Source organism: Oreochromis aureus, linkage group 9, assembly GCF_013358895.1.
Source record: "Oreochromis aureus strain Israel breed Guangdong linkage group 9, ZZ_aureus, whole genome shotgun sequence".
Classification (NCBI taxonomy): domain Eukaryota; kingdom Metazoa; phylum Chordata; class Actinopteri; order Cichliformes; family Cichlidae; genus Oreochromis; species Oreochromis aureus.
In genome coordinates, this window is record NC_052950.1 from 15026764 (window position 1) to 15041589 (window position 14826).

Here is a 14826-nt window from a genome sequence, read left to right on the forward strand (position 1 = left end):
CCACCCGCCGATTATAATGTTATATTGTTTCATTCCCCCAGAATGTGTGTGTGTGTGTGTCCGTGTCCCAATGCATTTGTATTTGTATGTATATATGTGTGCATAGCCAAAGCTTAATATGTCATAGTCTGGAGCTTTGTGTGGTTGGTATATTGCCATCTGTGAGGACGTGCAAAGCTCTTTGAATTACCTTGGAGGGCTGAATATTTAGGAGTGGAGGAGATGGGTGGTAGTGGGAGTGGGGAGGAGGGGGTTTAAAATTCATGAGTGCCAGAGGGTCCCATAAATTTATAGCAGACAAAATTCATTTATAGTGTACATACAGGATCAATATGTAATAGAAACAGGGTAAAAAAAAAAAGGAGAGGAGAGACCTTTGACCCTTAACAAACACTTTATTGGTTCAATTTTTCGTTTACAACAAGAAAATATTAAATTGAAGTTTAACATGTACCCACAACACGCACAAAAATAAATAAATAAACAAAAATAAATACATGCATGCATAAATGGTATGTTGCATGATTTATTTTGCATGGAATATGATGTTAAGAATCCTTTTTTCACAGTTTTATTGCACAGGACAGCACTGACTCCCCAAACATAAACATATGTTTTAATGTCTGACACTATTTTATGATACACAAATTTTATTTTAAGACCTGAAGCCACCAACTGGGTGATATTGGAAAAAAAATCTCATTACATTTTTTTTTAATATCAGTCGATACCAGCATTAATCAGGATAAGAATCAAATCACTTTTTTCTGACAAGCTTTAAGGTTCTATTTTACTATCAATTAAAGTTATGAGGTTACCTAAACATTTCATCCGCGCCCCGTTCTACTGTAGTAATGTTTGTTGTACTTTACTGTTTCACTCTGCAAGCAAAAGCCTGTCACATTTTGACCAGTTGACCACCATAGGGCCAGTTTCATCATCAGCACATGCAGACATGCTCACTGTGCTTATTACTTCACTTGCAAAGGTCAACCCTGCAAGACCTTGCCTGAGTTGAATAAGAAGAGATCATTTGTAGGAACTGAATACAATTTATTGAGATAGAGAACTTAATGTATTTGGCAATTAGACTCCGATTACTCATCATGGCACAACAGAATCCCAGCAGTGATAGGATTTAGGACAGGACCTCCCTGAGTCTAGACGCTGAAGGTGGTGAACATGAAGATGGAGGGTTGGATGGTGCTCTGAGTCACTCGGGTAAGGTGGAGATGGGAAAGAAGTGGGTTGCACACCTGAAAGGGAGAATGACAGAGAGCACTGAGATTGAAACCACACAGAGTGGAGGCTGACTGGCACAAAGAAGGCGGGCAAGAAGATGACTGGACTAGAGTAATGATGACAGCATTGAGTTTGAGGGCGTGGGAAAGTGGTAGTGATGTAATGATTAGACTAACAGCCAAACACCCAGCAAAGCAGGTAGAGGAATGATTACAGATCTTCCTTATTGAACTTACAAATAAGCTTCATTTAGTTTAGGAGGAGTTCAATGGCCAGAGCATACAGCATCCCAGAAAGGAGACATGCCTTCCTGGTGCCTCTTTGACCAGGGACAGGTCGACTAAGGATTTCAACCACTTTTAGTATAACACTTGCCCCCCAAATACAACTTGTGCCAGTCCTTCTCAAATAGTGGGGCACATTGGAGGGTGGGGGGGGGGCATGTGTGACCCTAGGGCACATGCTTTTTTTGCAGTACTAGAATAAAGTGTAATTGCACATCTACTACAGCATCAACATCAACTGGTTCAATTCGGTCAAAAAATGTTTATAGTTTGAATAAAGATTTTATTTTATTTTTTTAATTTCAGGAAAATTGATGCACTTTAAATGTATCAGTAGTAGTAGTTTAGAGAGTTGCAGTACTACAAAATGCACTTTAAATCTTTTCTGTTACAGACTTTAATGTTAATACAGATACAATGTTATGCAGAGATGTACTTATAATTATAATTTTATAGACAAATTATACTTTTTATAGTCGTGGGAGAGGGGCAGAGTGGGGGGCGAGAAATGTTTTCTTCTTCCTAAGGGGGGCGTAAGAGAAAAAAATTGAGAAGCACTGACTTATACCAAGAGTACAAGCTTTACTAAAGCCAAAGTTTTACTAAAAACTTTAATTTTTTAAAAAGGATAAAGATTAACTCCATGAAATGACTTTTCCTGGTAAATAGAAAGAAAAAAATGTGTGCAGGAAATCCATCAACCGACCACAGCTGAGCTGCTGAACTGCTGCGGACATTTCATCAAAAGAGATGGTGGTCTCCAGTGAAGCAGACTGCTTCACCCACTCGAGGCGAAGGCCCAATATCTTAGCCAAACAGTCCACATCACAGTTGTCAGCACTAAAGCTTGAGTACAACTCTGCAGTGAGCTTCCTCAACCCTCAAGAGTCAGATGTTAGAGACCCATCTGAGAGCTTGAGGTGCAGCATTTGATTGAACTTTTTTCTCCAGCTTAAAAAAATATTGGTTGGAATTTTATTTTATAGTAGGGATGTGAGTTCTAATTAAAGACCCTTTAGCTTTTTCTTGGAGAAACCGACCTAAAACCTCCTATTATCCATCCCAAGCACTGTTATCATTGTCTGTCCCATTAATAATTGTGTCTTCTTTAACCCTAATGTCCCTTTCTACAGCCGCAAACCAATTCTTTTCAATAGCTGTTATGAGTGTAGTGTATTGTTTGCAAAAGAAAAGTCTGTTTACATCGTATCATTGAGATAACTTGACAAAAAAAGCTCAGTCTCGTTAATTCCAGAAATCATAGAAAGACTGATAAAAATCTTTGTTTTGGGTCAGCCATACATTAGCGTGCAAGTTCAGACAAAGCTGAGAATGTGCCAGCATTATTATACACCGGTACTGTAATCCCATTTAGATTCAGTATCTCATTTACAAGACCTGTTCCAGACAGTATAATAAAATGACAACATTAAAAAGAAACAATAAAATAGCTATTGATACCCTAATTAACCTATTATTGTATATTTGATAAATTACAAAGATAAACTGCATCACGCCTAACTGCCCTCACCACTGCCCTCAGAGACTTTTAGGTATGTATAATGTAGGATAGAGTTTCCGCCACAAATCTGTGAAATTAATTTCATTAGTGGTGGTCAGAAGGGAGGCTGAAGGTGGGTGAGCTTCCTCTATATTCCTATCAGCTGTAGAATAGGTGGTAAAATTCCAGTCCTGTACGTACCACTACAACTGAGCTACTGTAGTACGCCTTTCATTTGTCACTTAGTTTGTGAAATTACAGTTTACAGTCAGTACCAGAGCTCTGAGCATTTATGAATGAACATTTATGAATAAAAATAATATATCCCTGATTGGTGCTTCCACTACTTGGAAGCTACTCTGCTCCACTTCACACATTGAAATGTTTGTTAAATGAAGGTGCTGAGAAAATAAAACTGCTACATGCACACTAGGATTACTGCCTTGACTAAGAAAACACTGCCCCCTTGAACTCATTCCCCATTCAGCTTCATTATCTACTGAGCTGTGTGCTTCCTGTTAAAGGACCACATCAATGTTTTTATTTCTACTAGGCTCAGTTAGCAGTGCTGGCCTTTCTCTATCCCTATACTCTCATTGATGTTCAATGTTCCCACTATTAAAACCAAAACAAAGCAGAAAGAATAGGGGGAGAAAGAGGACACTGATTCCCTTCCTAAGGAAGACCTCCTCCTGTGCGTCAGCTATTTTATTAACTTACCTTAGATTAGTTTCCCCTCATTTTTCCTTGCTTCTCTCTCTTGTCTATCTGACATCGTCCACCATTTCTTCAATGTGCAGCTTATCAGTTTTTGGGGTAGCAGTTGTGACCTTCACCGTATTGTGCTGCATTTTATGTGGGTTGTTGTTAACTGGGGGGTGGCCACTAACTGTAAGGTTGGTGGTTCAATCCCAGTCTGCTCCAGTGTGCATGCCAAATATGGGTATGCAGTCTCCATGTCCATATTTGTATGCAGTCTTGGGCAAGATACTAACCTCCGATGCATCCATCGGAGTATGAATGCGTGTAGAAACAGTTTAGAAAAAAAGTGCTTGTGTGAATGGGTGAATGTATAAGTTGTGTAAAGAGCTTTGAGTGCTTAGATTAAGTAGAAAAGCGCTATATAAGAGCCAGTCCATTTACCATTACCCGCAGCCTGCTCGTCTGGAGCCTGCTCAACAGCACTGCCGTCTGCAGCCCTCTGCTGTTCACTTAAGCCTGAATGTATTGCTCAGCTGTACGGCTGTCCACTCCCTGGTCTTTGTGAGGGCAGGATGAGCATTTGTGTCCAACATTTCATACCGCCTAGACATAGTGATGTATGTTTAAGGCATAAATAAAGGCAAGATACCCAACAACAAATCATCGAAGGTCATACCTCTCTAAATAAACAAGTGGACTAAATGCTTCTCTCTGAGAAAATCCACAGCCTTGGTCATCTGAGAGTCGTAAGTGATGTCTTCATGGCCAGCCTGTTTTCCTACAGCCAAAAGAACCTGCCCTATCTGTGGGGCAGCCATCAGTCTAACCCCATGTCTAATTGACAGGGAAGGAGAACACTCACTAGGGAGGTATGCTGTGGCTCAAAAGAAAACAAACGATTAACTAAGTTTTGTTCACGCAACACAAATCAATGAAATAAACTTCTCTTACCTTTTCATCAAGGACAAGATGTAAAGGAAGAAAAAAACACAGTCGAGAACTCAGCAGCTTCTCACTAAGCAGCTCCTCACGATCATCAGCCACCTTCACACACTCACTCACTCACACTCCCAGCATGCAGCGCAGTAGGGAGAGGAGGTAGGTGACTTGCCCTAGTCTCCAAATGATTTATTGCACACAACATTCCTAGCATGTTTGATTCAATTCAATTCAGTTTTATTTATAAAGCGCCAAATCACAACAACAGTTGCATCAAGGTGTTTTATATTGTCATGTGAAGACCCTACAATAATAAAACGGAAAACACAGAAAACTCCAACAGTGATATGACCTCGTGTAAGCAAGCGCTTTGGCGCTAGCAGAAAGGAAAAAACCCCTTTAACAGGAAGAAATGTCCAGCAGAACCAGGCAAGGGAGGACTCGGGGTCACCTGATCCAACCCTAACTATATGCTTTTTCAAAAAAGAACGTTTTAAACTTAATCTTAAAAGTACAGTGGGTGCCTTTATCCCAATTTCAAATTCGATTCTGAATTTAATAGTAAGCCAATGAAAAGAAGTCAATATAGGAGAAATACGCTCTCACTTTTTAGTCCCTGTTAGAATGGTCAGTTGCTGCAGGATTTTTTATCAACTGTAGGCTTTTCAGGGAGTTTTAACTCCATCCTGACAACAATGATTTACAGCAGTCCAGCCTAGAAGTCATAAATGCATTAACTAGTTTTTCAGCATCACTCTAAGACAGAATGTTTCAAATTTTGGAGATATTACACAAATGGAAGAAAGCATTCCTACATATCTGTTTAATGTGCATACTAAAGGACTTAGCCAAATCAAAAATGACACAAAGTTTCCTCAGAGTGTTACTGGAGGCCAGGGTAATGCCATCCAGAGTAAGCATCTGGATAAATACTGCATTTCTAAGATTTTTAGGGTTGAGTGCAATAACCTTACTTTCATCTGAATTTTGAAGCAGAGGAGGTCATGGATGGAGGTCATCCATGTCTTTATGTCTTTAAGACATCCCTGCAGTTTTATTAAATGGTGTGTGTTTTCTGGCTTCATGGATAGATAAAGTTGGGTGTCATCCGCATAGCAGCGAAAGTGTATGCTATGCTTTCTAATGATACTCCCTAAGAAAGGCATGTATAATGTAAAGACAATTGATCCTAGCATGGAACCCTGTGGAACTCCATAATTAACCTTAGTGTGTGAAGAGGACTCTCGATTTACAGGAATAAATTGGAGTCTGTTACATAGATATGAATCAAATTTCAAATGTACTTTTGATTTGAGGCTTTCTTTGTCATAGGAGCTACAGTATCTAGAGTTGTAAGCAGTGAAGAAGTAAAAATATTAACAAGATAATCAACGCTCTGTGGGAATAGTGTTCAGGTAGCTGCGCTGCACTGTGTTTGCACAGAGAATGAAAAAGATAACAGTGGATGAATTAAATCCTTAAACTTGGTTACAGAAAGACATCTGCTGTCATGAAATCTATTCCCCACTTCTGTGTAATCCATTATTGTAACCAGACAAAAGAGGGTAAAACTAGGAAATACTGGTAAATATTCCCTTTCTATGCCATATGTCAGGACAAGATCTAGAGTGTGGTTAAAGTGGTGGGTGGGTTCTTCTACATTCTGAAAGAAGTCAGTTGAGTGTAATAATAGATTTAAAATGTGTTGAGGCTGTCATTTTTGGTATCTACATGGATGTTTAAATCACCCACAATAATTATTTTATCTGAGCTCAGCACTGATTTTGATAAAAAGTCTGAGAATCCAAACAGAAACTCTGAGTATGGCTCAGGTAAATGATAGATAGCAACAAATGAAACTGCTTTTTGAGTTTTCCAGCTAGGGTGGACAAGGCTAAGCATCGGGCTTTAATATGAATTATAACTCAGTCTGGGTCTTTGGTTGATTAACAAGCTGGAGTGGGAGATTGCTGCCACACCACACCTCCTCGCCCAATGCTTCGGGGATGCTGACAATTGATATAACTCTGGGGTGTTGGTTAATTTAAATTAACATAATCGTCATGCCATAATCAGACTTGTGTCCGGCAGAATCATTTTGTTGAACAATTATTAATTCATGTACTAACAGAGACAGTGACAGACCTAATGTTTAATAATCCAGATTTTACTGTTTTACTCTTTACAGTTGTGGATACAACATTGGTCTTTCTTTGTGATTTTTTGTATTTACATAATTTTTTGCTGATTTTTCTGACACAAACTAAACATCTGACAAAAAGAGCAGGAAAGTTCTCTTGCACACTTTAAGAACAGACTGACATTGTCAGGTGAAAGTGAGGGACAGGTGAAGGGGCCATGCTGGTAGTGAGTCGGCTACAAGCTGTGCTAAGCTAAGCTAGCAAATCCCTAAAGGGAGGGAATGCTGTGAATATAATTAGCGGGTGAATCAACAGAGAGTGTGCTTTGGAAAGAGTACACTTTCTGAGATTACACTATGAAATCAGACATTATCTATAAGTTTTTAATTAAATTGGCTGCTCAGATAAGTTACACAAAAACACCACTGTGTGTTGAACTATAACAGGAAGTGATACTCTACCGCAGAAAGAGCCAACACCAAGTCTTCCCTAGATGAATAAGATCGTGAAAAAATAAATAGGCAAACATAAAATTATGTTGTCCTTATTTTTTTGTTTTATTAATTTGTTTTGTTATGTTTTTTGTCTACAGTGATAACTATTACTACTCTTTGTTATGTGTATAATCAGTCTCTACATGAGCTCATCTCTATCTTTAAGAATTGCACCATTCTTAAAACACCATTTTCCTGAGTCAGGTTATGATCCTCTAAAATATATCTCAGCTTCCTATTCGTAGTTTTACAGCACATATAATGCAACTTAGATATTTAAGAGGCTAGTGTCCTTTTAATTTATTTACCCACTTATAAGAGCACACACAAAAAGAAAAATATGACAGTAGGCATTTGCATATAGTTTTACACACAACACATTAATCTTGTCTATTCATTAGCTACAAAGTGCATCACTGCAGTTTAGTTATTTTTCTCATTCAGTTTAAAAGCTAAGTTTAAAAAGAATTTATTCAATTTGGCCCTTAAAGAAAAGAAAAAGAGCAGTACAAGATATTTTCATGGACTTCAACAGAAATACAATATGTCCACAATTACCAAACACAAATACAGTATGCACACTTTTAAAGCTTGGAGGCTATTGCAGTTAGTTAGCCACAATTGGTTCTTGAAACTTTGTGATAACTATTATCCCAGCTGTGTGGTGTTGTTTGTCTATCCACTTGTCTGTGCACTGGCTTGGCACTTTCTGCTTTACAAGATTTCTTTTTGCGCTTCACTGTTGGAGCGCATGTCTCTCTCTCTTTCTGGCACAACTGCAGTCAGACTAACTGTGTGGATAATGGAAGACTTCTCATGATCAGGCAGTTCTCTAAAAGACTCAAACTGTGCAGTGTTGGAGAGCTGTTAGTATTATCATTCATACTGTTTTTCATTCAGCTAATCTTTAACAACCATTAGCTCCAAGGTCAGGCCACAGCAGTTAAAGGACTTAACTGGTTCACTTTGACCTCAATATGTAGCATGGCATCGGTATAAGTTATCTCATGTTACCATGGTTGAAGATGTAGTGCGCATTGTTTGTCACTAAGAAGGGACAATGCCAGTCTGTTCTTTTTCTTAGATTTTTGCTGAGTATTGGTCAATCTATTGAATGTTGTCAAACAAAAAACGTATTATGTTAACGAAGAGGAACAGTTTTAGTCAATCATGATCAGTAGAAGATAATAGGTCTTGGCTTTGAAAAGTTAAAAGACAGTTTAGAATCTTCAGCACCATTTATTAAAAGATTTAAGTTAGTGTATTTACATATTCGTGTCTGCACTAATATGAATACATAGAAATCTGTGTGGAGAAAATGCAAAATAAGTTCATAGCTTTGGCATTAAATAGCTTTGGTATACAATCAAAAAAACGAAAAAGCCCAAACACATAGTCAGTATATAGTTTTACATATAGTTTTACTACAGTATTAGTTCATCCACACATACATAGATTATGGGGCCACACCATTTAATCTTATTGCAGCAGGTGAATCAAACACCTAGCCATGCAGTCTGCCGGTACAAACATTAGTAAAAGAATGAGTCCTTCTAAAGAGTTCACTGGATTTGAGTGTGATACTGTAATAAGATCCCATGGTTGCAACAACTGGCAACTGTAAGTGGTATTACTGCAAATTGGAATTTAGGAACAACAATAGACCAGACAATAGACAATAGATCAGTGGGATCCCGCTATATTCAGAGGGTATTGAGTTATATGCCTTGCAGATTCTTGAAAAGATGTAACCTAAAGAAACAAATGGGCCAGTCCTTCTTGAAGAGGCCTTACAAGCACAGAAAGCAAGCTTTGAGATGTAAACACACAATGGAAACACTTTGCTAGGAAAGTTATTTTTCTGGAAGTGTAAATAAAATTGTCAGGTATTTCTATATTTAGATTATTATTGTTTGGAAGTAGAGGTGCAGGTATGTATGTCTTCTGGTGTCTTATCAAAATACCTGCATTCGTCATCTATATTTTATCCTTTGTTACTGGTGAGCTGCAGTTCAGTCTTCTCTCCAGGTCTTCACTCAGAGCTGTCATCTCCGTCTCGATCTGCTCCTGCACCGCGTCGTCACTGGTTGTCACTTTTTGAACTGAGGACTGCCAGTTCTGCAGCTTATACTAGAAACATGAAAGCTAATAATTTATCTACAGTTCTTTCAAGATTTTCTAAAATTACCAAGTCTGTGATTTTCATACCTGAAATCAGTCTCTTAGCCTCCTCCACCATCTTCTTCTGTTCAGTCTCAGGCGCTTGAAGCTTTGCTGTAATTGCTGTCACTTTGTTTTCTGTGGCTGTCAGTCTGGTGCTCATCTTGAAACATCATAGAGGATGAGGTTTTCAGTGAAAAGCACGAGCAGTAAGCTGCACCAGGCTTTGTTTATTGGTTGAAATTTCTGAATTATTTTGAATTGGGAGTAATTTGCAGGAAAAAAAAGTTGTATTCTCTCAGTGATGATTTTTGTTAGGTTTAATGGATAAGTATTTAAATTGTTGCTATTCAAATTTAGATATCGATTGAGTTCCATTTGCTTACGTTGTATGCATTAAATTAACACAGGCTAATTTATAGCAGAAACAGACAAGTAAGAGCAACAATTAGCCATTTAATAGAGAATATTTGTGCAGTGGTTTTGCTTATCATTTAAGTTATGTTTAAGAAAATTGCCTAAAATGCACCTTGAACATCTCACACTTCTTGTCATAAACATCTGCGCTTTTCTTTTGGTTTGAAACTGTTGTTTGCACAAAACAACGAATATTAAAAAGTCAGCTTTGACTATAAAGAGATATAATAGATACTTCAGTATTTTCTGGCATTTTATCAGCTAAATTGAGGCAAATTAAAATAATAATAACAAAGTTTCAGTTTCAGTTTCAGTTTCGTGTTCCTCAGTTCTACCTTCTGCTCTACCAACATGTCTCTCGGTGCTCTCAGCTCACCTGAGGAATCGTTCCTAGTCTTGCACTTCATCTGTGGTCAGCTCAGCTCTTCTTCATGAGTTCACATCACAGACAGATAGAACTGCAGCACCAGAACTGCAACTCCTGGTGTTGCATAAGCCCACCACTGCAAATCTATGGACATGATGCAATGTCGAAAAGCTGTTTCTACATGCTTATTCATTCTTTCATGCCTTCTTTACCCCCCCTTTTTTTGAAAATGACCCCAAACTAATATTGCAGAACATTAATTAAACAGTTTCTCATGAACATTGTTTATCGTATTTATACAGATGGTGTCTTGTCTATGCAGATGGTCAGTGGTTACAAAGTACACACACCTTTAAGATGTGCATTGAATTAATTCAATTGTTGACATGAATAATGAATGTTAGATTTTCTCAGATGGAAATGAAAACTAAAATGTTGAATTTATTTTGCATGACCTTAAAAGTTGGTTTCCCAACAGATACCAACAAGGTAAGGGTGCTAGAGATATGATGATAATGATGTCAAAACCTCAATCCAATCAAGTTCACTGTTTCACAGCATGAAATCATCACTTTTGTGTAGTGATTTTATTTTCTGTTTGGATGATATTTTTGCCACAGTTGCATTTATTTACTAAATATTCAAAGATAGGATTCAATATAACATGCATTAACCCCAAGTTCAAACCAAGCAAAGTAGCTGGTCAGCTTGTCACTGTGTTAACAGACCCTGCATTTGAATGACAACAAAGAAAGCCACAACTTTATCAGATTTAATCTGACTAATTCTCCTCCTCCTTCATCTTTTTCACTTTTTTTATCTGTGACAGACAGCTGGTGTGCGCATGATTTTTGCCAGTGTATTTGGTGCTTTCGACAGCGAAAGAAAGACAGAGAGACAGAGAGAGAGAACACGGATCGCATATTTGAGCATGAGGGTTTCAGCAGGCACTTGTCTGTTTGTGCATGAGTGTGAAGGTTCAGTTACACCGCCATCACTGATAAGCTCATCATTCAAAGCTATTGCAGGTGATGTAAAACAGATGAGGGAACACAAGGTTATACAGTATCTATTTTCCATTACATTCAAGAGGTTATAGAGAGTGGGACAGGATGGAGGAGAGAGCTTGGTAGTGATTACATCAAACCAATATACAGGCAGAAATGTGATTGTCACTGAAGGAGGTTATCAAGGTCGCTTTCTGCCAGAAGTAACTTTTTTGTGGTTATCACTCGGACAACGTAGACACTGTCTTCTAGATTTTGTGTTATTACTTTTGGGATCATGGCCTCTTGACAAAAGAGCGTTGTTAACAATATCATTTTTTATTATTATATTTTTCTCCCTGCTAGAGCTAGTTTTTAAAAAAAGGTTTTACGTTTTTAAGGGGTACCATGTTGCGTGTATGCAAGTGTGTATTTTTGCATGCCCAACCACGTTGCCCTGAGCGTGGCTGCTGTGGTCACAACTCTCAGCAAGTGACCATCTTGGCCCTTAATTTCTTTGGTCACAGCCTCGATCGCACACAGCCATACAAGCACAGGCACACATGGCCACCCTGCTGATGAAGATTAATTAGTGCAGACTCCCTGCTGATATGAAAGCTAGGGTCTTCAAGTGCATTCTGGGAAGAAGTAAACAATGTGAGAGTGCATCTTGCAGACAGCGGTGACTCACACGGAGGCCGCCACACAAAAATGCAAACGCACCGACATAAGCTTGCCCACCGTCTATGCAAAAGTGTGTGTATTGATGTGCATGCAGATCCATGAGTAGGTGCGCTCTGCCAAGACTGATTTACACATGACCGTACCTTGAACTTCGCTACAGTGTCCTCAACAGCTATCGATGTATTACAATCAGTGAGGCAGTGTGCTAAGCCCAATTGAAAAAGAAAGACACTGCAGCAGATGGCCGCAAACTTAGAGAAGTAGAGAAGAAAAGATAAGAGAGAAAGAAAAAGAGAGGACATTTTAAATGCAGAAACAGAGGAAGGGAAATAAAGACGGAGAGATAGAGGAATCTGGGATAGAGATCGAGGTGAGGAGGAAAGGATGAATAGAGATTGGTGTCAGTAAGAGGTGATGTATAGAGGAGAGGGCAATGAAAGGAAGCTGGCTTCTCTCTCAGCTCCAGTAGTAATGTCCCTTTCCAAAACATCACTCATATTTAATGGAGCACAGCTACAAGAGAAGGGAGAAGAAAGGAGGGCACGAAACTTGCATGCACCAAACACTCATATGCAGACAGAGCAACACATTAGAGCCTCGTGCACTTTCAAAAAGTACTCAAAGTTGCAGGCACATAAAGAACGCACACACACACATGCATTTGGATACTCGGCAAACAGGGTTCTGTGAGACTTAATAGAGTTGAGTCACACGGGCTTTGAGACTACAAAAGGGAGCCAGGAGAAAGAGGGAGTGAGAGAACAAAAGAGAAGGGGAGAAGAATCGAGGAGCACGGACTTGCATATGTGACTGTGCGCATAAGTGAGGGGAAGCCGAAATAGAGGCAGGAAGATGATCCTCGATAGCACTGAACTCTGTTGGAATCACATTCAGCAGGCACACAGGAGTGCCATTGTTGTAGAGAAAAAAATATGCTGAATATAAAAGTAGAAGGTAAACAGAGAGGGATAGCCACACATAACAGAATGAATCACCCACACACCTCTCACCCAGCCAATTGTCTTATTGACAAATCCCAGTCAGGGCCTTACATATTCTTCTATATTCTCCTATTAAAAAAATAACTTGGACCTATGGGGGTAAAAAGTACCAGTATTGAGTTTTGTGTGGTGGGATTTTTTTTATTATTTTTTTATTTTTATTTTTCTCAGCAAGTTTTATTATTACATCCAGGGATTTACACAAATGCTTTTGCCTTATTGCTTTTTTCCAGGCTCAGGCCTCAATGATGGCCAGTGGCATGCAATACGTTTGGTTGCCAAGGAGAACTTTGCCATGTTGACGATAGACGGCGAGGAGGTGTCTGCTGTGCGCTCCGTCTCACCTCTCAGCATCACCACGGGAGGAACCTATCACCTCGGAGGTAAGGGTCAACCCAGCACCAACACCACATTTCTAATGAGAACTAGACACCCTTTACTACCAACATCATTCATTTCCATCACATTTCTCTACAGTGTGGGTGTGTGTACTCTATCACATGCTCCCTATGTTTGAGGAGGTGTGCTGCATGTTTATTTTTCATGTTTTACAACTAGGATTTAAGTTATCTGTGCTGTTCATATAAAACTTTTGTTGGTTTTGTGGTTATTTGCAGATAGTTTTTCAATCTAAATCAATATTTCTAAATCACCCATATTTGCGCATGTGTGTGTGTGTGTTAAGGCAAAAATGATCAAAGTTTAACTGAAAGTTGCTCACGTAGCAAGAACCCAGGCACAGCAACATCACCATATATATAGGGGACACAAACTATAACAAACAGACACTCACAGAGAAATAGAAAGAGCGATAACACAAGCAGCAGCCTCAATCTGTCAGAATTAGGAAGACGCCAGGTTAATGATGCCAGACACCTCTGTCTGTCTGTTGGAAGATGGTCCGTATCTAAGTGTACTTGTGTGCATGTGTGTGTGGGTGTGTGTGTGTGTATGTGTGGGCACCTGTATGAAATTACAGTAACTTAGAGAGATAGTCCAGCTCTGATAGCTCCATCGTGCCTCCCCCACCCCCACCCCCCCCCCACCGCTCTCTATCTGAGCACAATCTCCTCCATCGAGCAAAATCATTTCCCCAGGCCAGTCAATAAGGATCAGAGCACCCGACAAAAACACAGCCCAAGTACTTTTATTCTGTTGTCTATTTTAATTTACTCTTAGCTGGTTTGAGTAAATCCCCCAAGTCCATGATGACTCTGTACTTTTTTATATATGAAATCAAAGTCTGTGAGACCTTGATGGGCTAATGGATTTTTAGTCTAGAGTCTGTTACATCTTTGAAGGATTCTGAAGGTCTTCTGTCAATCTAGGCTGTTGCAGAATCATTGAATTTAATTCTTCATTTTTCATTATTGATATCCCAACTTTCTCTCTCTTTTTTTAGTCTTTGTCTGTCTTTTATATCTCCTCTCTCCTTTTCCTTCTCACCCTCTAGTCTCCACTTGATGCAATTGGTGATTTATTGATTTCAGTAAACTGAGTTGTGAATCAATAGTGGCTGAGAGGAGAGGAGAGGATCTCCGCAATGTCTTTACTCCATGAAGAGGGCAGAGGAGACAGTTAGATGAAGGAAGTCCAAAAAAGAAGAGAAGAAATAGTACAAAAGAGTGACACGCAGGAATGGCAAAATACAGAAAGAAGGTTTTATAAGGTAAATAAAAAAGGTTAGCACATTAAAGAGTAAGGCAAGGCCAATTAATCTGTGATGAATACTTCAAGCAAGTTTCCTGATGTTTTTATTTAACCTATGGTACTTGAGTTGAGGCACATTTGGCAGTTTTTGCATTTTATTTTGAATTTTATTGGGTATGACACAAGAAACTTTGCACACGGATTTGGAGATTTTCTGCCATTCTTGTCTGCAGATCCTCCTAAGCTCTGTCAGTTTTG

The 14826-nt window shown here is 39.0% G+C and overlaps 1 protein-coding gene across 1 annotated transcript in view; it reads left to right on the plus strand.

The window, feature by feature from the left end:
• cntnap2a (contactin associated protein 2a) overlaps positions 1-14826 on the plus strand; it is a 359863-nt gene that overhangs the window by 203799 nt on the left and 141238 nt on the right. Inside the window, exon 10 of the mRNA XM_039617641.1 lies at positions 13152-13301. Within this exon, the coding sequence (XP_039473575.1) occupies positions 13152-13301 (150 nt within the window). The remainder of the gene's footprint in view (positions 1-13151; positions 13302-14826) is intronic.